This window comes from Puntigrus tetrazona, chromosome 8 (assembly GCF_018831695.1).
Source record: "Puntigrus tetrazona isolate hp1 chromosome 8, ASM1883169v1, whole genome shotgun sequence".
Taxonomy (NCBI): Eukaryota; Metazoa; Chordata; class Actinopteri; order Cypriniformes; family Cyprinidae; genus Puntigrus; species Puntigrus tetrazona.
This window is the reverse complement of record NC_056706.1, coordinates 3680894-3704851: the sequence shown is the minus strand read 5'-3', so window position 1 is coordinate 3704851 and position 23958 is coordinate 3680894. Positions and strand designations below refer to the sequence as shown.

Sequence of the window (23958 nt, the reverse complement as noted above, 5' to 3'; positions counted from 1 at the left end):
GACACTCAGGTGAAGAAAACGCAGTTGACTCCGCCCACTGTCAACTGGTGGGCGTGATTACGGATTCTCAAAAGCATGTGATTAACTTTTTAGATAAAAAAGCAAACAGTAACATAATTCTGCAGCAAGGTTCACTATTAGAAATCCATATATTAATATTACAATATATATATATATATATATATATATATATATATATATATATATATATATATATATATATATATATTACCATATATTATTATATTATAGTAGATAAATTGTCAGTAATACAGTATGTACTTGACCAGTTTTCATAAACATGTTTTACACACCAACACCAAGCAGCCAAGCTGTAACTTGACACTCAGCAGAAACAACACAGTGTTTTAGTACAATGCTGGATTTGTCCGCTAACTTAAGAACTGACGGTAAAGCTTAAAATCTATTTTTAGCACGAGCAATCAATAAGTTATAAAGTGAGATGGCAAGGATAAAGTAGACATGCAAACCTGTCACGAACGGGGAAATGTGAGACATTGTAACGGTCCTGCATGTAATGCAAAGCATAGTTTCTTCTTTTATTAACTTCTGATTGAAACGTGAGACATTTTTGTGAGATCCGGCCACCCAAGTAAAAGATCAACTGATTCATCGGCTTAATTTAACAAAGGAACTGAGTGGCTTAAGATGGCAAAATGAACAATAGAATACACTGTTGAGAAATAAATGAAATACCAGAGCAGTTCTCAGGGGTGAAAGGTCAAAGTTGTATGTGGCTCAGAGGAGGAATTCCTCAATTCAAAAGGATTATTTTTGGGTTATTTATTCAGTATTAATTCATATTTTTAATTGTTTTGAGATAATTCAAAATATCAATTAACTTGTATTTTATGTTTTATTTTTCATTTAAATTTTAGAAATTTTGTTGAAGTTTCAAATAAATTTTTTTATTTAGCTTTAAATGTTTTAAATTTTAGTTATTTTAAAACAGCTGCCAAATCATTTTTTTTTTAATTCTCAAATTTTATATTTTATTTTATCGCAGAAAATGATTTTTAGTAGATTCGGTTATTAATAGCAACACAGCTTGGCCCAAAATTAGTTGAAGACAGACAGAAATATTCAAGGCAGCCTGGTAAGCAAGACAGAATTTTATGCATGTTTATTCATTTTTAAAAAATCATATTTTATTACAGCCACATGATAAACATCAAAATAATACAGAAATGTTTCAGTTGAAAAAGTTTGATTTACATATTAATACCGTTGATATTTGACAATCCTGCTTTTGTAGGAAATACTGAAAATTGATTTGTGTGGTTTTCTGAAAAGAAACCAGACCGGAATCCGCTGTATATGAGGAATGTTGTGTCTAATATGTAAATCTGACATGAAAAAATATTCATAAACTACCGTAGTCCACAACGAATCTATCTGCTGGCGTTTGACGCATCTTTCTAATGCATCACAGGCTTAAAAATACTTCATTTCCCGTTTAAAAATATCTGTCACCCTGTTGCTCCAACTTTTCCTCATCCATTCCAGAAATGACCACATGTAATATATACATGCACAAAGACGCACTTACAAACAGACAAACACATCCATGCACTTGCAGTCAAGCTTGCGCGCGCGCACACACACACCCCCCCACACACACACACACACACCGATGGCACACAACGTTAACAGGCGCATATACGGACATGCACACGCATCCCAGCTCCCGAAACAAACATGACACTGCAGACAGAAGCCTTGGAGAGCTCACATGCACCCCTGGGAATATCTAGGGTTAGTCTCTCTCTGATCTGACGTGGGCCGGTGATATCATGCTCACATCATGTAGCCCCCACAGGCCTTCAAGAAACAGTTCACCCAAAAATGAAAATTAGCTGAAAATGTAGTCACCCTCGGGTCATCCAACATGTAGATGAGTGTGTTTTTCATGGGAACAGATTTGGAGAAATAGCATTGCATCGCTTGCTCGCCAATGAATCCTATGCAGCGAATGGGTGCCGTCAGAGTCCAAATAGATCATAAAAATCTATCTTCATGATGGATTAGTTTTATACAAACACGCAGCTTTGGACTGGAGTGGTTTGGATTACCGTGATGTTTTTATCTGCTGTTAGGACTCTCGTTCTGACGGCACCCATTCACTGCAGAGCATCCACTGGTGAGCAGGTGCGATGCTAAATATTTCCAAATCTGTTCTGATGAAGAAACAAACTCATCTACATCTCGGATGGCCTTAGGGAGAGTGAATTTTAATTAAAATTTTTTTTTTTGGGTCATGTATTCCTTTTAGACTGTTGTTCCCTTGTGCAACGAATCGCCTGCCACGATGCATTTACAGCCATATTATAACCATTAAGATGCACAGAATTAATAAAATATGACACATACAGTAACCCCTCAAGCTAGCGGACGCAATTCTGTCGCAAAAAGGCCAGGCACACAGAGATCGAACCATTTCGTTAGTATTAAACGTTTTTGACATTCCCGCCCTATAGAGACAAAATCGAAAGCAGCTTTTTCAGAAAACCACAAAACATTGTTTTGGAAAAATCCTAGAAAATCGCACAGGCATAATAGAGAGAGAGAGAGAGAGAGAGAGAGAGAAAGAGAGAGTACAACCACAAGATGCCAGAATAATCCGTAGAAAACACAACCGTGCTGGTGTTGTGACGCCATCTGCTAAAATGTAGAACGTAACCGGACTATGACTGGCAGGCAAACAGCTGGATTTCAGCGGGAATGTTAATGGAATTTACTGACGTGACATTTGACATCATCCAGGCCGAGTACGGTGCTGTGATCAGCGTTGTTGTTGTTGTGGTGTTTCTTGTCGGAGCAGCGGCACAACCTGTATTTCATAACCTTGACCGACAAAAAGAAGGCAGAGAGATGTTGTCACGCTTTCTTCGAAGGCTCAGTTCGGTTCTAAATGACAGTCGCATTTATTTAAAATGCATTTATTTCATGCTAAGCGTACTACAGGTGCATTTACATATTTAAACGCTTCATAAAAATACCCTGCAGTTATACTTAACCGAAGTCTGTTAAATAATTAAAGTCTGCTAAATTGGAACAACTCGTTTTGTGCTTAACGCACTTTAGTCGAACAGAAGTAGGGCTGAAGACTAACTAAAGATAGATCGAAGCAGACAGATGTTAATCAAAGATCATGCAATCCTCACCAATAGTGACATTAAAACCCATTTCAGGCTTAATATTAAAAAAATGTGCATTGTGCACCAGTAGTACTCCAAATAGGGTTTAATTCTGAATAATAAGTAAGATACACTTCAGTAAATATGTGTATATTTTTTAGCTATACTTATTATGGAATAAATCTATTTTTATAAATAGAAAGAAGACTGTTCATGCTCACAAAAGCTGCATTTATTTGATCTAAAATACAGTAAAAAGACTAATATTATTTCAGTTTTAATATATCTTAAAGTGTAATTCATTTCTGTGAGCAAAGCTGAATTTTCAGCATCATTAGGGAGTCTCCAGGATCAAGTTATCCTTCAGAAATCATTCGGATACGCAGATTTTTAGCATTCTTTGATCAATAGAAATACATTATAAAGGTCTTCACTGTCACCTTCGGGTCTATTTAACGCATGATTGCTAATTAAAAGTATTAATTACTTTAAAAAACAACACTCAAACATTTGAATAGTATCGTATTTAAGCTTGGGATGTTGTAATGTGTAATGTAGCAAGAGATTTTTAGTGGATATCGACTTTCTGCTGGAAAATCATTGGGTTTGAAATGTCATGAGGGTAACAGAATGTTTAACTGTATTTTACAACTGTAAAAATGTCTCCACGTGAATCCCAGCAGAATTGTTTTCTGACAGAACAGCCATAGACACACGCCACATATCTTACCTCATAAAGGTAGTCAAAAAGCTCCAAAATCGTAAGAATACTGGCTCCAATGAACAGCCCCATCTGTCCTCCGATATCACCTACAAACACACAAACACACACGCTGAGCTGAAAGGGTGTAGAGACATGCATGTTTCTTTAAGAAAAACTACGCTAGCACAATTGAAAAAATTTTGGGGTTGTACAAAAGATAGTTTTTGGAAGAAATGCATACTTGAATTGTGCATTAAACTGACCAAAAGTAACACTAAAGACATTTATAATGTATCCAAAAAATATACATAAATTTCCAAATCCGCATCTTAGATTGATTTCTGAAGAATCGTGTCACGGTGAAGACTGGAGATTAACGATACCGAAAATTCAGCTTTGCATCACAGGAATAAATGACACTTTGCATTCTCATAAATGTTATTTTAAATGATTACAATAATATTTAACATACTGTAGGCTATTTTTTACTTACCCAACAGACCAGCCACCTCGTAGGCTTTCCTCTGCTCAATGGTTTCATAGTTCAGAGCCTCAAAGAACACGTCCAGCACTAAAACGTTCTCCCTGACAGCACACACACAACACGCTTTAGCATGGTTTGGACCGTCGGGTATGGCGGATTATACATAAAAACACCAAAATGACACATTATCTAATACTTTTGCCTTTTTGAAAGTACACAACACACTAGTTACTGGTATTTAAACAGTTAAGCAGTTATTAGTGGAGTGGGTGCTGCAAACTAAATGTTAAATGCTGGAGAGCGTTGTTTCTCAGATTTACGTGGGTTGCCAGATTACAGACAACTGCTGACAACTGACAAGTTTTAAAACGATGAGTTCGTTTATCTGCGTTTTATTATTTTTTATTAAGATGGATGCCGAGGCTTTTAGGTTGGGATGAAGCCGTGATCTCTGACACAGTTCTGTGGCTTCATATGTTCTTTTTTTTTTAACAACTGGCAACCCGGTGTGTCCAAAAACTGGGCGAAATCAAAAACATCCATTCCAGCAAAGAACACACTTTTGAAAAACTGAGAAACACGGAGAAACATTTATGCGAACTACTTATGTTTCTGAGTAAGTGTAAACGTGGCATTTTGTGCTTTAGTACGGTAAAGAAATAACATGCAGCACCTTTAAGAAGTGCTCAAAACGGTCACTGTAACGAAAAACAGGTACTACCGCGTGTCTTTGAGGTTTTTAAGCACTTGTAGCTTACAAACACTCACGTTATGTATTTCTCAGATTTGCTGTACTTCTTTGCCAGGTATTTGACCGACGCTTTGCTGGGGATCTTGACGAAAGACAGCTCTTTACTGTAGCGCGTGATGTTGCACGGAGTGTCGCATGAGCAGTAGTCGCTGTCTCTTTCCACCAGGAAATCTGTGCAGTGAGATGAATTATAGCACTGCAAAACTTAAAATCACTCCTCCTCTGAAAGATAGACACTTTACGGCACTGATTTGTGATAAAAGTTAACTTACCTAGCGCTGGATGCGCACATTCTTTATACAGCACGGGAGTGCAGTACTGTGCATCGCCTGCAGGGACAGCAGATATATATGTGTTGCTCCAAATCTCGTGCTGCATTTATTTTGTGTTAATTGTTTTGATTTGATTATAGGATTTGATTATATGAAAACATCGTAAAAAAAACTATCTAAACATGCACGCACACACAAAAACGTAGAGTTTAAAATTCCTGCCTTTTCTCAAAAGGTGACTATTAAAACTAAAATAAAGCTGCAATACAAAAGTACAAATAAATTAAAATAAATTAATGAAAAACGTAAACTAAGTTAACTAATTTTAATTTGAACTATTAAAACCATAAAAAAAGCTCAGTCTGATATAAAATGTATACTATAAATAATATATATATGTATGTTTATATATATATATATATATATATATATATATATACATATATGTGTACATATATATATATATATATATATATATATATATATATATATATATATATATATATATATATACACACATACTGTATATGTATATATGTGTATATATATATATATATATATATATATATATATATATATATATATATATATGGTAAGGCTTTACAGTGTGGGTTCACTACTTAAATATATATACTGTGACACACGTGGACTCTGTGTTGTTGTTTTTGTCTTGTCCCATGTGCTCTGTGAGCCCTACCTCCCGTTCCTGTTAATTATATCATTGTCTTCAGCTGTTTCTTGTTAATTTACTCAATTACTTTGTGTATTTATTCCCTGTGTGTTTCAGCTCCGTTTGGCCGATCTCGTCTGTGTTTTAATGTGGTTTAGTTTATCTGCCTGTTTGCCTACCTGCCCAAGGTATTATTCCTTTATGTGGGCGTGATTAAAATCGTTAACTTTATATTCTCGCCGAGTGCTCCTTCTCTCTAAACCACACCGTGACTATAACAAAAAATTAAATTAAAATGAATGAAAAACGTAAACTAACTGAAACCAATTTTAATTTGAACTATTGAAACGATGAAAGCTTTATTTTTATTTCAGGTGTAGTTAAATCTGATATAAAATGAATACTATAAATTATATATATATATAAGTTTACAGTATGGGTTCACTAGTTAAATTTGTACTAGTAAAATTTTCTAAAATCATTATCATTAAAATATAAAGATAAACTGAAAATATTCATAAGTACTATGATTCCAAATACTACTTGACACTAATTTATGAATGCACATATAAAATCAAATAAGTTTGGCTTTGCCTTACAGTTTTCTTGAGCATCATAACGAATATTCAATGGCCAGAGTCCTTACTGCAGATATAAATTGCCTCGAGGTAAAAACCCACACTAATTTATGTTAATTTAGCTTTTTGTAATCAACTAAATTGTGTTTCAGTGCCAGTGGCAGTTTAACAGGAGCAGGTTTAATTTGGTTTCACTGGCTTGATTAACTTGACCTCAACTCTGCTTTTTAGAGACAGATACTTGAAGCACTTATACAAGTACACATAAAAATACCTGCTAGTATATAAATGTAACTATAGCACAATTACTGTAAACATGCTATCAATAAAGACTTTGTATTAAGGCAAGTATGTGTGGTTTCGGTCCTATTATATAAATGCTTCAAAATGACTAAAAATGATCAAAAACATATGCCTAAAGACAGCTTTATTTTAGTATTATTTTTATATACTAATATTGTATTTAGTAATGTTAAATTAGCTTTTATTTTTAATAGTCATTGTCATATTATGTGCTCTTAATTGTTATTAGTTATATAACTGTTAATATTTATATATAGATTTAAATTATTTCTAATTCATTTTCAATTTTTCTAACTTCCTAACAGCATTATTTCAATATCACAAACCATAATTACCAATCGATTTAGTTAACAGTGACAACACTGATCATTTTATATTTCCTATTTTCCTTTTTTAAGTTTGGTTTAAGTTTTTATCATTTGTTATGTACTTTCATCATTTTTATGAAGCTTTAATATATTTACAGCTTCTGTTTTATTTTAACTTATTTCCAAAAACATTTTTAAGTGTTATTCAAGTTTTAGTATTTCATATATTATTTACATTTTATTTCAATTACCAAAATTTAAAAAATTAATTCTCCCTTTTTAAAGTTTTAATCGCATCGAAAAGCGTTTATGCTCAATAATAATGAGCAAAAGTGGCAAATAAAGTGTTGGGGAGGGTTAGGGTAGGAGTAGAAAATGAACATTTACTGTTTTGTAATGTACTTCAATGCTGAGGTGCAGATAATTGCCACTTGCCATAAGTAGTATAGCAGAAAATGCTATTTGCGCATAATAATGCTGCTATTTTCAAAATGTAAATGAAATCCACTGCTTTTGGCGCTTGGTGTAAATACGTCTATGCTAAGAAAATATTCTATTTTCACTTAATGCTCATCGCTAAAAAATGCTGCAATTTTCACCTAGTGCGAATGGCATCCATCGTAGTTTGCACTGTAAATACCGTCCACGCTAAGAAAATAAGCTATTATCACTTAAAGACGATCAAATGAATGACTAAATTTATTCTTTGTCACTAGGTGCAGCTTTTGGAGCATTAAAAGCTCTCATTAAAAGAGGGGTTCTGAAAAACGGTTCGGGAGTCGTTAAACAAACAAGATCAAAATATAAAAAGTACAAAGTATAACGAACACGTTTTTTGAGCTTGCATGCATGTCGGCCTGTCGTTTGGGACTCCCGAAAACCGAAACATGAACTTTCCACAAACCGTAACGGGGGTCACTTTAATCACACAGCGCAAACGATAAAAGCCGATGGCTCCTTAACGTTACAGTTCGTGCAGTATTGGAGTGAAATGCTTTTGATATCGTGCTGCGAGCGAATGTGAAGCCTCACCGGGCATGTGCACCATACGGCAGTTGCAGTTTTCCACCAGGTAGCGCGTCTCGCAGTCTGTTCGACAGGCGCTGATGCTGTATGCTTTGAAGTAATCCGAGCTCGGCGGGGCGGACTTGCAGCTGCCCCACGGAGCGGGGAGATACACCAGCTAGAAAATAAACAGTATAATCGTGTAAAAACAACAGAAAAAAAAAAACAATGGATTTAAAGCGCGTATTATTAACATGACACCCACTCGCTGCTCTTGGCAAGAAACGAACGTCTGGAATCCCGGTGCGACTCCGAAGCCCAGCTGATCTATAAAGGGAGGCTCGTCCTGACTGTGAATCTGAACTTTGATTCCCGCCTCAAACGACGAGTCGTCTGCGAGAGGAAAATGAGAGAGAGAGAGAGAGAGAGATAGAGAGAGGACGGATATAGGAGTGGTTCTCCTCTGTTTGTTCCTCGCGCGGTCTCACCTGTCTCTCCCCACACGGGTAGATATTCGTCCTGCTGAATGTCCAGCATGATCTCCAGGCCGTTTCCCATCCCTCCCTTCACACTGACCAGCGGCGCTCCGGTGTTACCAGAGTTGAAGGTGTAACACTTCCCGTAACGCGTGAACACCTGAAAACACACAGAAGAAAACGATTATGTCTCTAATTCTGTTGTCTAGCTCTACTGGGCCGATGATTTGGAAACAGCTGTTCATTTAGCACCATTTCTTACACATAAGCCTGCTTAATTTAGGGGGAATATTCATGTTTATGTCCAAATAAATACATTAATATTCTACCTCACCACATTGTCTATTAAAGACGGTAACTGAAACGTATATACAAAAATAAATTTGATATATTTGGTATTTTCATACTGATGTTTACACTACTATTCAAAAGTCTTTTCTGCTCACCATGGCTGTATTTATTTGACCAAAATACAGTAAATTGTAATTGCAATATCCCATTCGATTTCAATTAGCCATTTTCTATTTGAATATATTTCGACATAGAATTTATTTCTGAGACGCAAAGCTGAATTTTCAGGAGCCACCGCTTCATGCAGATCCTCCGGAAATGATTTATTCGTGCTTATTATCAATGCTGAAATGAAAAAAAGCTGTGTTGCTTCATTTTTCAACATTTATTTAAAATAGAAATCCTTTGCAACATTACAAGCGTCTTACTTTCCCTTTTGTCCATGGCAAAATTTATATACTGCAGCTTATTTGGTCAAGATAACTTTTAATAATAATTTTTGTAATGCGGGGATCATAAAACAAACAATTTACGATTTCTACTCTCTGCTTTTGCTTCCAGACTCTGATGTTATATTACATATTTTATTACCTGAAACCGTAAAAATATGTGTTTGCGTACAAATATTAAAATGTATGAAGATTTCCACGGTATTTAATCTTCCAGCTTCACGGGAGAAATAATGAGCACTATCTTAAAATGACAGTTGCTTTTTATTGGCTTCATTTTTAGTTTTCCCCCGCTGTCAGAAAAGATGTGCGGCCACACCGAAACAATCTGAGCGAAATAAAGAGATATCACAGGAGTTGTAACGATTCTGTACGCTGCCGGTAAAACACCCTATTCTTGAAAACTGACATGAGACATAAACAATGAGAGAGAGAGCTGGAGAGGAATAAAAAAGGAAAAGTTTATTGTAGACCCGCTGAGAGTTATTAAAGGGAGCCGGTTCCTATGGAAACAAGAGACCCGAGTGTGAAAAACACACAAGCGCTTGCAAGAGCACACACCGGACTCGCTGCGTTCTCTTTGATTCGTTAATTAAACATTTAAAGTGTTTCAAGACGTTTCCCTTCGAGCACGACTCCGTCTGTCTGACTGTGTTGAAGACGTAGCGGGAGATCCTGAGAGGTTTCGAATCTCTGCTCTGTTTCCTGTGACCCGTCAGACCTGCGTCAAAGTGACCTTCCCCGCTGTCCACACCAGCATCCATTAGTGCTCCTGTGTGCCACAAAAACATGCCCGCGTGACGTCCGCCGAGACTCAGTGACCCCGTAGAACCGCTCGAATTGACATTAACAGAGCAGGATAGGTTGTGTTAGTTATGCATTTTGCATTGACTAACACTGAGAAAAAGAAAAGAGAAACCGAAGGACATAACAACAAAAGACCGTCCGAGTAAGATTAGTTTTTTTTAAAGAAATGAATACTTTTATCAGCATTAAATCGATCAAAACGGACATTGAAGACTGTTACGATGTTGCGAAATAGTTCTATTTCAAATAAACAATGTTCTTTTGAACTTTTTAAAGGAAAGAATCCAAAAAAATAAATGCATCACTATTTCCATAATGTTTTCAGCAGCGTTAATAATATTTGACATATTAGAATGATTCTGAAGGATCATGAGATAATTGAAGACTGGAGCAATGAGGCTGAAAACACAGTTTTGCATCATAGAAATGAATTACAATTTTAAAAAAAGTTCAAAAAAAAAAAAAAAAACAGTTATTTTATTTCAGAATACTGCTATTTTTACTGTATTTTTTAAACAAATAAATGTAGCCTTGGCATGAAAAAATCAGATTTTTATAAGCACTGGTTTTCTAAGATTTTTCTCCTTGCAAAAAGACCCAAATCTCAAAAAATGTCTCAAACTGTACCCGGATTTGCCAAAATACTCATTTAAGCAATCAATCAAATATTTCTCATCAAATTCGTCCAAAACGAAATGATTCCAAGACAAAACAACGATTTTATAGCTTTATACTCCTACAGTGTGTCACAAAAGGTTCTATTTGTATCTATTTTTATTTTTCTAAGAAACAGAGGAACCGTCTCGGACAGTACAACGTCTCTGAGCAATACACATCCTCCGGTGATGTCTTGAAATGCGTTTATAACTCAACATCCTAAATATAACGCATCCGTGGCACAAGACAGCAAGATGTGTGATAACAATTCAAACACATCCATTTAGCGCATGTTGGAAATAAATCTAAAAAGCAGAAAAGTAGAAACGGTAGTTTAACTCGATATCACTCAAAACCTAAATGCACTAATACCGACATCTCACTGAGTCAGCTAACCGGCTTAGATCATTCTGCTAAAAATCTGATTTCTTTCATACCAAGGTTGCATTTAGTTGTTTAAAAATTACAGTAAAAATACAGTAAAATGGTAGTATTCTGAAATAACTGTTTTCTATTTGAACATATTTTAAATTGTAATTTATTTCAAAACTGTGTTTTCAGCATCATTGCTCCAGTCTTCAATTATCTCGTGAATCATTCTAATATGTCAAAATTGCTGCTGAAGAAATATATATTATTATTACCGCTGCTAAAAACGGTATGACAATAGGGATACATTTATTATTTGGATTCTTTAAGTTCAAAAGAACATTGCTTATTTGAAATAGAACTATTTTGCAACATCATAAATGTCTTCAAAATCATAAATTAAATGTAAGATCATCCAGTCTATTGTCTATTTTCGTGGAAGGTTTGGGAAACCAGCTAAATCAACACAAACCACCTTAGGCCGTTTTGTTCATGAGGACGGGATCGGATTTGTTGTACGAAGGCACAAACCCTGAAGTATTTCTTTCCCCGTTCAATCTGTTTGACTGCCAGAATCATGGCTTTGTGTGATCTGTGGGTCCTCGTGAGGGCAGGTCTGCCCGACACAGCCGCCTGATTTAAATCCCTGGTGCATGAGAGACCCGTGCGCCGCAGGAGCTGAGGAGAAATAATTACACCGGTAAAACAGCAGAGAGAAAGATAGATGGAGGACACTGGCAACAGACTGATCTGGATGATCATGTCCACCGGCTGATTAACTGAAATCAAGACGCACTGCGTCTCAAGAAAAAAAGCTCTGGGGGATATTTATCCACAAAACGTCTGGATGATTGACTGTTAAAAAGTTGTGGGTGATCACCGTTACATAGCTATGCAGTAGATAGTGTGCTAAGATGTTATTAGGTGTTTCTTTTTACTGACTCAAGTCAAATTGAATGCAAATAGATTTGGAGAAATGCAGCATTTCATCACTCGCTCATCAACTGATGCACTGCAGTGAATGGGTGCCGTCAGAATGAGAGTTGATAAACAGCTGATAAAAACATCACAGTAATCCACACCATTACAGTCCATCAGTTAACATCTTTTGAAGTCTATCATTTAGATGTTTTTAATTTCAAACCGTGGCTTATTTCTAAAATCTGTGTAACTACCCTTAACATTGATTTCTTCAGTGTAAAGTCATCTTGTCTGAAACAGGAGAGAAATCTGTACAGATCAAATACTGTTTACAAGCAAAAACAGTCTAAAACATTTTGAAACACATATATGGGTGGATTTTGATGTGAGAGGGTAACAGGGGATGAAAATTTTGGATAAAAAAACTCATATTTTGGTGAGAGGCAACAATTTACAATTAACATCCTCATGATGTATTTGTTTGTTACAAACACACAGCTTTTCGTTCCACAAGATGTTAATGGATAGACTGTAGTGGTGTGGATTTTTGTGACCTATTTATCATCTGTTTGGACTGTGATTCTGACGGCACCCATTCACCGCCAGAGGATCCATTAGTGAGCAAGTGATGTAATGCAACGTTTCTCCAAATCTGTTCTGATGAAGAAACAAACTCACCTACATTTTGGACGACACGAATGCGAGTAAATTTCCTTTGAATAATGACATTATTGTAAAGCATTGCCATTTTCCACCAACAGTACGTTTCATGCTTAGGCAAAACAGCCTGGTAGCTTAGAAAAGTAATAGCACACCTCTCCTTGCTAAGTCTCATAAATAAAAAAGCTACCTACATCCACCGGAACATTTGCATAGCAACACTTAAAACACCCTAGTAACTAGATAACAATATTTTTGGTGGCGTTGACTAGCATTGCGCAACCGAGCAGCAATCACATCTGAAAAAAGAGGCAAACTGTTTTTTTTTGCAAGAATTATTGCACCAGCATGACAGTCTAAGTAAAAAAAAAAAAGTCAGCTCCTCTTTTTGTCACTACCATCTTTTTAATGTACGTCTTAAAAGCATTTAATGGTTAATTGTGTTAAAGATGCATAAATTAGTCAGCCAGTGTTTGATAGCATGTGCTTTTCTCATTGGTCTTCATTCTTTATGCAAACACCCCCCACCACCATCATCCGCTTTCTCCTTCGGCAACACTCTGGAGTCCAATTAGCTGTCATGATTAGCCGTAAACATCATTTACGTGGGGTGGGAGCACAGACGGCATGCAAAGGCACTTTAATCACTGTCTCATTACCATGTGAGATTATTCATTGCACAATAATTTATTCATCTGTGGCTGAAGATCTGAAACACTGACTTTGGTTATGAAAGTAATCTCAGTGCAGAAAAGGGGACGTGTGTGATTGTGATCTGTTCTTCTCTCACGCGGCTCTATATTTCATCGCTAGCCCTTTATGGCTTCTCTCATGATTACCATCGTAAAACTGTGAAATATTATAACAATTTAAAATAACTGATTTACGTTTGAATACATTTGAAAAGGTAATGAAAGTTGAATTTCAATAAATAGAAAATTCAAAAGAACAGATTTTTTGTAACATTCTCAATTTCTTCAATGTCACTTTTGATCAATGTTTTGAAATTAAATATTAAATTATATTAATATAATAATATAATTATATAATATATATATATATATATATATATATATATATATATATTATAATATATAATATAATTAATAATTATTTATGAATTATTTTTATTAAAATAATTCAAATTATTTGAATAAGTTCTTATTATAAAATAAGAACGTATAAAATGATTAAAATAAGAAATTCGAAAAGAACCCTGCTTTTTACTACAATCAACTAAATATCAATTTAGCATAAAATTATGATGCAGAAATTACGGCTATGGAACAGAAAAACCTCTGATGACAAGATAATAATCTTAGACAAGATTATTACCTTCAATGATTAAAAAAAAAAGAAAGCGCCAAATTAAGCAGTTTGGAGAGTATATAAACAACATTTGAGCCAAATGACTTCCGTCATCAAGGCCAATGAAGCAAGCAATTCCCCTCCCAGAACGAAACCCATCAAGCATTTAATTGTAGCTACGCAGGGATGAAAACCACAAAATAGAGCCGGCTGGCCGCGAAGACACACCGAGGAGAGCCATCTCTCCAATTCCATTAACAATTACAAAAAGTCTGGTGCACTTCACTGGGCTATTTTTTCCCAAAGCACCGAGTCAGTAAACACAGAGATAAAGAATAGACTGTCCCAGACACTCTCTCACACATCACACCAAATCTAATATTTAACACTGACCTATTTTAAAGGCTGCAGGGTATTTTGAACCCGCTGTGGGAGTTTTTTAAAGCGGCCTGGAGCAAAAGTGATTGTAGGCTTTCTTCAAAAGCCCGGCCATGGAAGGTGAGCTAAAGTCATCGGGGGAATAAGAAACATGCAGAGGTTTTGGGAGACTCTTTGCTCATCAGGGAACTACTAATGCTGTTATACAAGCATTTATATTTAGAGATGGAAAAATCCCTGTACAATATGCTCATGTTGGCTTTTCGGTAAGTAGGGCATTATCACCAACACGCACGCACACACAAACGCACAAAAGACTTCAGATGGGGATGGGGGAGTCAGTTCCACATGTCGCCATGGAAACTTGGACAGAAACATGGTTACATCATCAAAGCAACCTTTTCAGCACTATAGTCCTCATAGTGTCATAGTGAACTCTTGCTCCGACGCTAGTTTTTAGTAATGAGCTGCTGCTCACATCTGCTCTCGTCGCTTACAGTTAAACATTTAGATCTGAGTCACTGGATTCTCAGACATAAAAAGTACTGTAGAAGCGGTTCCATGCACTCTCAGATATAAAGGTAAAAAAGCTTTCGATGGGGCGCTACCTTATCAAAAGATACACTTTTATACCCATTAGGTTCGATATGTACACTTTAAGTACTAATATACCTTTAAGGTACCAAAATGGACCCTTTAGGTACAGAGATGCACCTTTTGAAAAGTACGGTGATATATAGTCCCGAATCATTACCGCATGCATATATCATGGCGTTATGTGCATGGCAACTAGTTTAAAATACATTAGTTCATACTAACTATAGTTAAAAAGTATTACTATATTTACTGACATATAGCTTGAAACTTACTGATAAAAGAATTCAAATTAAACTTTGGCGTACTACTTGTGCACAATGCTCAAATTTTAATATCAAGCCTGAAATGTGTTTTAAAGTCATTTTTGATTGTATGACCCTTGAATAATATTTTTATGCAAAATATTTCAAGAGAAGTTTATTTGCAAAAAATATTTCTCGTGCATTAACTAATTGGGTCAATTCAAACTTTTATATTAAATTAAATTCTATTAATTTGATATCAAATGAATGTCTAATAATTCAGATTCACTCCTCAGTTTATAATTTATAATTTAGACTTATTCCTTGTAATTATATCTCACAGTTCTGACTTTTTTCCTCACAATTTTTAGTTTATGTATGAGTTTATAGCTCATAACTTTATATATCATACTTCTGACTTTATTCGTAAATATGTTGCTTCTATCTTTGCAATTGCAATTTACATCTAATAATTAATTTTTTTTTTTTAAATGTCAGAATTTCGTTTTTAATTTGTTGTTACTTTCTTTCTAAATATCTGTATAATAAGTCATTTCTGAGTTAAAACCTTTTCAAAGTAAACATACAGCAATTTCAACGCACAAGCACAAAAACATGATATTCATGTTAATTTTCTGCTGCAGTGTTTGGGTCAATACTGTTCCAATTTTTACTTATTAAAGTTCAGATTTGACAGACTCTAATTTGCATTCCTGTAATTCAATCGGAAGAGCCTGGTACCAGCACTGCCAAGGTCATGGGTTTGACAGCCAGTAAATACCTCACGGATAAAAATGAAAAAAGGACTTTAAATTGCTTTTGACAAAAAATGTCTGCAACGTGCATAAATGCATTTGCCCTGGCAAACATTACGACTTTCTTTAAAGCTGCAGAGAAGATTTGCAGAGCAAAGATAAACAAAACTGTGTTCTTACCTGACGCCATTCGCTGTGGAAAGCCTACAATATAAAAATGCATATTGCATGTTTATGTCTTTTAAAGAATAGAAATTTGTGCTGCTATTCTGAAAGATACTTACTTGCTCAAATGGCATTTGTTTTAGTTGAGAAAAAACTATACAAGCCACAGTTGGTGCAAAAAGACTTGTCTTTTGAGCTTTCATGGTCTTCATACATTGCTAAAAGTAAGTAATGTTTCTTAAGAAGCAAATCGGCATATTAGAAGGGTGTCTGAAGGATCGTGTAACACTGAAGACTAGAGTAATGATGCTTAAAATTCAGCTTTGCATCACAGGAATATACCTCTTTTAATATGTAGTCAAATTAGCAAACAGCTACTTTAAATTGTAGTATAATTTCACAAAATTCAGATTTGTAACTAACAGATGCAGCCACAGTGACTTCTTTTTAAAAAAGCATTCAGAAATCGTACCGACCCCAAACTTTAGTGTACAAATAAAAATTTCAGCGCACTTCTGCACACAAACTGAACTGAATTGACAGTTCTGGCCAAACCTCCCTCACATTAGCCTCAGGCCATCACGTCATGCTCATAGTTGAGCTCTGGCTGCACCGTGTAGCCGGACACATGAAAGAAAAGGGTGCTTTTTGGTGCTTTCTGTTAGCGTTGCTGAAATGAAAGCCATAAAACAACTTAACAGCAAAATGTGAACCCTGGGAAATCTCGAGAACTACAAACTTCATTCCAGCGGCGTAAATGATTGGACCGTCAAATATCACACCCCGGCGTTTGGCTGAAACCTAGAAAAAAGCCTCCAGCTCTCCGGGAGATTCACATCAAATGAGTGCACCAGGGCTGCAGAATGAGACCTGAAGTGAAAAGAGCTCAAAGAAATCTATCACCGTGCATCCCTAGAGCGCCTCACCACGCTGAAGTCTTCGGGTCGACACGGCGAGCCTCTGAACTGGCAGGAGAGCAGCATGTCTTTTATGTCGTGTCCCGTTCTGTTGTAGAACTCCCACATGTTGAAGGGTCGCGGCTTGAAGGAGCGAAAGTCAGCTTTGCTCTTGAGAACCTCCATCACGCTTTCTTCGACCAGGTGAGCGTCTCGGATCTCGTGTCTACAGAGACAAGCAGCAACAAAAACAGAGGGACATGTGAGTTCGTTCTCTGTTTTATCGCAGCGATGCTGTAGAAGAACCATTTCCGGCTCCCAAAAGAACTTAGCGTGAAGAACATTTCACTTCTTCCGCGATGAAGAACCTTTAGTGCAATGAAAACGTTCTGTGGATATTAAATCTTAGTGCGAAATGCATTGCTTTAATATTGTTTTTTTAATTATCTTTTTTTTATTAAGAGTTTCTTTGGGTTTAATGACCTCTGGCTGTTTTCTCACAGGGTTAAAATCAGCACAATCGAATAAAACATACTTCCTGTATGAAGGGTTGGAGAATCTTCTACTAGTATTGAAAACGTGTGTGTCATCCTGGATAAAGTGGATATAAACAGTCATTATAGACATTTCATTCTACAATGCTGGGGCTAATTTCATGTTTATTCACTGTATATAGATCTTTTTATTAACCCTAGAAAAAAATGTATATGTAAATAAATTTATTTTACACAAGTACAGTTCAAATCTATTTATATTTTTACTGCGATATCACTCAAATTTTACTTATATAGAAATTATAATGAAATTTATTTGGAACATTTATTGTTCTTAATAACAGGCCTAAAATGTGTTTCAATGTCATTGATGAGAATTGTAATATTTTTAAATGCAAGAAAAAATCCGCATAAAATGCATATTATTTATCTTATCATGAAATATTTATCCATGCATGCTTTTTATTTATTTGTTGCTTCATAATAACTCATGATTTTCAATTGAAATGTCATAATTCAATACTCATTGCGAAATGACAGACACTTTTATATTTTTCACGCATTTCTCAAAATATCGTTTCACAGGAGAAAGGCCGTTATGCAAATCATGAACTAAAGCTATTAAAATGTTTTTTGTTAATTGAAATAGGGCTGAAATAAAAGATATATAAGATGAAAAACAAAGCACATTGCAAAACTAATAAAAAAAAAATTATATTACATATAAAGTTTATATTAAAATGAAAAATGAAAATACAAAAATAAAAGCTAATGAAAATATTAATAAAAAGTAAAATTGTATATAAATAATACTAAAAGAACACTAGGATTCTGGATGAAAACAGCTGTTGCTATATTCTACATCTGTATTATATTTCACAGAAGAAAAGAAGTGAGTAAAAGTCAGGTAAGATTAAATTATGACAGAACAGGTGCTATACGAATAAAGACATGCAGAATTTAGAGACAAAGTGAATTTCAATTTACTCATAATTGAGCCTAAATAATGTCAATATTTATTTTGTGCCCTTAATGCAGCAAAGCGGAGCATGTACTTTTCAGCTGTCCTTTCAGGAAGATGAAAAGTCGAAGTTAATTCTATTTGGTGCCACATCAGACCAAATACAGAATAAAATTGAGAAAGAGAGAGTGTGTGTGTGTGGCACTGTGCAGAAGCACTTGGAATGCAGAAGCAGGCATGACTGAAGTCCAATTCAAACCCACATCACATCACAGCTGCCGGGTGTTACAACACTGCAGTAACTAAAATCACGACTTCCTGATGCCAGATGGAAGCGGATACCGGTGCTAGTGCCAAAGATTTCATTTTACCTAAACATTTTAATATGGTAACTGCACCTCAGCAATCCAGAAAAGACTTGGTGACACACGCTCTACATGTCTACAGGTTCTTTACCGGCATTTATGGTTCCGAAAAGAACCTTTAGAATCCAGTGAAAAACCATCGAACAAAAGGTTCTTTATATTAAAAAAAGGTTCTTTAGAAGATTAAAATCTTCTTAAAGGAGTAGCTGACCACAAAATAAAAATTCTGACATTTATTACACACACTCGTTTCGTTCCAAATCCGTCGAACTAATTACAGAACTAACAATTATGCTATCATGCAACGATGCTACAAGCATTCTTCTCCTCTGAGTTACGTCTTCTGCCGTTTTGGAGAGTGCCTTTAAGATGTATTTGACGTAATCTGTGTTGTTTCTCTTCCGGGGGAAGGTGTGCGTATGCGTTGTGACCTCTGATGTCACATGGACTGTTTTAAGGATGTATTTAATACGTTTCTGGACCCGGATCATTTCAGTTGTGTTGCTGTCTATGGGTCAGGGAGCGCTCCGATTTCATTAAAATATTTGAATTTGTGCCTCTAAAATGAACGAGTTTGGAACGACATGAGGGTGAGTAATTAATGATAGAATTTCATTATAGGTTTTTTTGTTTGTCAAAAATTTTAATTTGAAATTTGTTGCTCACCAACAGATCCTCTACAGTGAATGGGTGCCGTGTTCAAACAGCTAATAAAAACAACAAAAAAAACCCCCAAATTGTCTTTCTAAGCAAAAAACTGTGATAAAAAATACATTTTAATGATTAATTAATTTCATGGACTCTCATTCTGGCGGAACCCATTCACTACAAAGAATCTGTTAGTGAGTAAGTGATGCTACATTTCTCCAAATCCATTCTAATCTACATCTACACTGGCCTTAATTCTCGGGTGAACGATTCCTCTTGATCACTGATATTTTCATTGTGAGAATGGTTCTTCTACGCCACGGCATCGCTGCAAAACGTCCAACTTGAAGCTCTTTTTTCTAAGAGTGCACTTTCCACGATTAAAAAAATGAACAATAATCAGACTGCATCTTTTAATTTGCCAGAAAAGCACTTAGGATGGAGAGGCAGGGGCGACAGAAACATATACAATATCACGACTTCGGCATCGGGACCTCCCCAGAGCTCTGCATTTTCATTTCCGCTCCTCAAGTTCAATAAAAGCACGCTAATCATTTACACTCCAGTGTGCTTGCGCATCCATGCAGGGAATACGAGAGCATAATCTACTGAGCGAGTGACTCATGCTCATTATTAAAACTTAACCACGGCCCCTCGACTGATACGGATTCACCAACCTCGAGTTGAGCAGCGCCAGCAGCTCGCCCGCGTGGTACAGGTCATTGCGCGTGATCCTGCTGAAGCGGATGGAGTTGAGATTGCAAATCGTCACCGCCGGGAAAACCATCACGGGCGTCGTGATCTCGTCCAGCTTGGTGACGTGAGGGTACTCCAGGTAGAACTGAATGCGATCGACGCAGACGTACATGAGAAAGGTCAGCGAGCTGAGGAAAAACACAACCCAGAGGCAGCATTTGGCCGTGATCTTCTCATAGGAGAAGATATGGGAGATGCCGTGTAGAGTCGAGGTGTGCGCAAACACTTGGAGGGGGGGCGGCTGGTCGATGTCCATCGGTTCCACTTTGAGATCCATCACTGATGTCTTCGTCGCACGGTTCTTCCACCGCAAAGCTGTGAAACTCTCTCTAAGAGACACACGAGACGCACGTTTTACTTCAGTAGTTTTTGTGAGTCATCATTCAGCAAAGACGTCATTTTGGGATGAAACTATTAAGCTGGGCTGAAAAGTCGAAGGCTGGTGGTTAAAATCCCACAAGGGTCGATTTGTGAAATGTCACTACATGTTTCTGACAGTGGATTTTATTCATTTATTTTTTTTTACCATCATAGCTTTTTTTTATTTTAAATTAGTTATTTTATAGTTTTCATTTTTAGTTAATGTTTTAGTCATTTTATTACATGCTTTTGACATTTTAAGTTAAATGTCTAGCTTTAAGAATTTTTTCATCGAGGAATTAGTTTCCAAGGTAACATTTCTAATTTTCACTTTCGTCCTTCATCTAACTATATTTTATTCATCTTCATATTTTAATATTATTAATTCACCATTATAACTTTTTATTTTAAATTAACTTAAGAGTTTTTATGTTTTAGTCATTTTGTTATTTTAACATTTATATTTAACTTTCTTTCTTTTTTTGAGCTTTAAGTACTTTGAGTTAGATTGCAAGGCAACATTTCAAACGTTAACTTAGGTTTTTCATCTTATATTATTTTTTATTCATTTTTTTATTTTTTATTAATACAATATTGTATCAATCTAATCTAATTTACCATTATAGCCATTATATTATAATATATTTATTTTAATTCTATTTTTTGTATATTTTTTTAGTATTATTTTAATGTATTAGTCATTTTGTTTCATGCTTTTGTTCTTTAGCTTTAATTTCTTTTTTTTTTTTTTAGCTTTAAGTATTTTAAAGTACTTTCATATTATTTCAGTTAGATTCCAAAGCAGAATTTCCCATTTTTTCATCCAATATTATATTTTATTAATTTTTTTATTTTTCATATTTTATTAATCTAATATTTTATTCATCTAATATTTCTTATTTTATTTCATCTTTATTTCCCAAAATGACTTTTAGTCAGTGAATAAAGCATAGTGTGAAGCAATTTGACATTTTATTTCACATCACAGACAATTACTTTGTTCACAATATTTTAAGTTTACGTTTTGCATTTAATATTAATATTTTATTACAACTTTTTTTCTACCTATAACAACACTGATACCCAAATCAAGTACAGTGTCTATAAAAGGTAAATGACTATTTATCAAACACAATGCCAACTCCCTATATACCAATATCAGTGGTCTCCAGTTTTTGTCTGTATCAGAAATACAGTTAAATTCAAAAACCTCACGTCTTAATGTGGAAGTATAAGACAGTGTACATCAATGCTTCTCTATATAGTTCAGACACCTACAGAGAGCTTGTAAAGGGCAATTTGCAGCCTACGCCAGGTTCCCAATAGCATTTAATTATAGTCTACAGACCAGCTGACAGGAAAAGCTCATAATCGGAACAACATATTGCAGCCCCAAATCAAATATGTTCGCATAAAGACAACTAGAGCCTTTTTGGCATTCATATGTGACATTATTTTCATAACAATTAAGCAGACACCCATTCTTAATAATGTAATGCAAAATAAGATGGATAGATGGATGGATAGATAGATAGATAGATAGATAGATAGATAGATAGATAGATAGATAGATAGATAGATAGATGATGCATATACAGACAGACAGATAGATAGATGATAGATAGATAGATGATAGATAGATGATAGATGATGCATACACAGACAGACAGATAGATAATGATAGATAATGATAGATAGATGATGCATATACAGACAGACAGATAGATAATGATAGATAATGATAGATAGATAGATAGATAGATAGATAGATAGATGATGCATATACAGACAGATAGATAGATAGATGATAGATAGATAGATGATATATAGATGATAGATAGATGATGCATATACAGACAGACAGATAGATAGATAGATAGATAGATAGATAGATAGATAGATAGATAATTTCAGTTGTAAAATAGGTCTATTTGTTTATATTTTATGTTTAATTAGTAAAATTAAAAATATAAGTACGATTCCAATTACTGCATTAAAATCTAATGAGAATCATCAACGATAATAAAAACTCAAAAATTCTATTTGAAATCTTAATTTTATGAAAAAACATCACAACTCAATAAAATCACAAACAATAAAAACGGTACGAAAAAAATCGTCTTTTAAATTTAGGGAGAAAAGCTAGCCGGACTTGTTTCCGTGAGATTGACCTTTCCGTGAGAAGAACACGTTCTCAGGTGAAACGCGCCAAATCACGATTCGATATATTTTTTTTGGGGCTCGTTACATTGTACATCTCTGAACAGAACCCCCACAGACAGCCAAAGCGCGAGCGTGATTGGAACAGCGGCGTCACTTGTAGCACACGAGCGTTTACCTGAAGCACTTCAGAAGAAAGATGCTGGACCCGAACCCCGACGCCAGTTATCCGAACATTTCTCCGGCGTTCCCGCAGAAATCAGCCGATCCCGCCGTCCGTCCGACGGACCGACGGAGAGCCATGTCTGTGAGGGGATGATGCTTCGCGCGCAGGATGCTCTCGTGTGACGATCCTGAAGCTCTAATGGAGGAAGCCAAGGATCGTGAGTGAGAGAGAGAGAGAGAGAGAGAGAGAGAGGTGGGAGGGAGTTTTGTGGGCGTGAACCCACACATTTATGAATCCACAGTACTATAAGAAAATATTACCATGTTTTTGAACATGTACCATGGTAACGCCAGGGTTTCAGAACAAGCACCTATCATGGCAGTATCATAAATGACACGGCATCATGAAAGTTAGCAAGCAGTAGAGGTATCATTACTATGACAATAAATCCACGTACCGTGGTGTCTACGTGGTATTGTTGTAAATGTGTAAAATACTATGCCAGGAGACTACCGTCAAGTTACTATGGAAGCAACATTTGGGCGCACTTTTAAGAGCATAGCTTGTTTTGTTTATGGTATTCCATGTATCCTGGAGTGCGCTGTGGCACAGTAACTGAGTGTCATAGTAATATGGTGCAGAATACTTGCAATAGTATTTTCTGTTTAGTATTCATGTTTTTGTAGCCTATTTTGCATATTGGACATGCACCGTGGTATTCTGCTATGTATCCTGAAGTATGTAAATACCATGGTACAGTGTAGATATTTAGCACTGTAGTACAGTATATGTTTTTTAATAGAATTCCATATTAATACAGTGGTACTTTTTGAATGTGTTTTGTA

The 23958-nt window shown here is 35.5% G+C and overlaps 1 protein-coding gene across 1 annotated transcript; it reads right to left on the bottom strand.

The window, feature by feature from the left end:
* Nucleotides 1-1127: 1127 nt before the first annotated feature.
* asic1a (acid-sensing (proton-gated) ion channel 1a) lies at nucleotides 1128-23319 on the bottom strand. The gene is made up of 11 exons (XM_043247091.1): nucleotides 23126-23319; nucleotides 20349-20756; nucleotides 17234-17429; nucleotides 8721-8868; nucleotides 8498-8625; nucleotides 8260-8410; nucleotides 5369-5425; nucleotides 5114-5267; nucleotides 4355-4446; nucleotides 3889-3968; nucleotides 1128-2865 (listed from the first exon to the last, which is right to left on the bottom strand). Exons 2-11 carry the CDS (start codon nucleotides 20702-20704, stop codon nucleotides 2746-2748), a joined length of 1482 nt encoding a protein of 493 aa, XP_043103026.1. The 5' UTR covers nucleotides 20705-20756; nucleotides 23126-23319; the 3' UTR covers nucleotides 1128-2745.
* Nucleotides 23320-23958: the final 639 nt, after the last annotated feature.

Coding starts and splice junctions, on each gene's coding strand:
- asic1a (XM_043247091.1), bottom strand. CDS start 20,704: ATGGATCTCAAAGTGGAACCGATGGACATCGACCAGCCGCCCCCCCTC. Junction 5,268..5,368: donor ATGTGCGCATCCAGCGCTAG/GTAAGTTAACTT, acceptor CTCACTGCACAG/ATTTCCTGGTGGAAAGAGAC. Junction 2,866..3,888: donor TTTTTGACTACCTTTATGAG/GTAAGATATGTG, acceptor TTGTCGGTCAAG/GTTATGAAATACAGGTTGTG.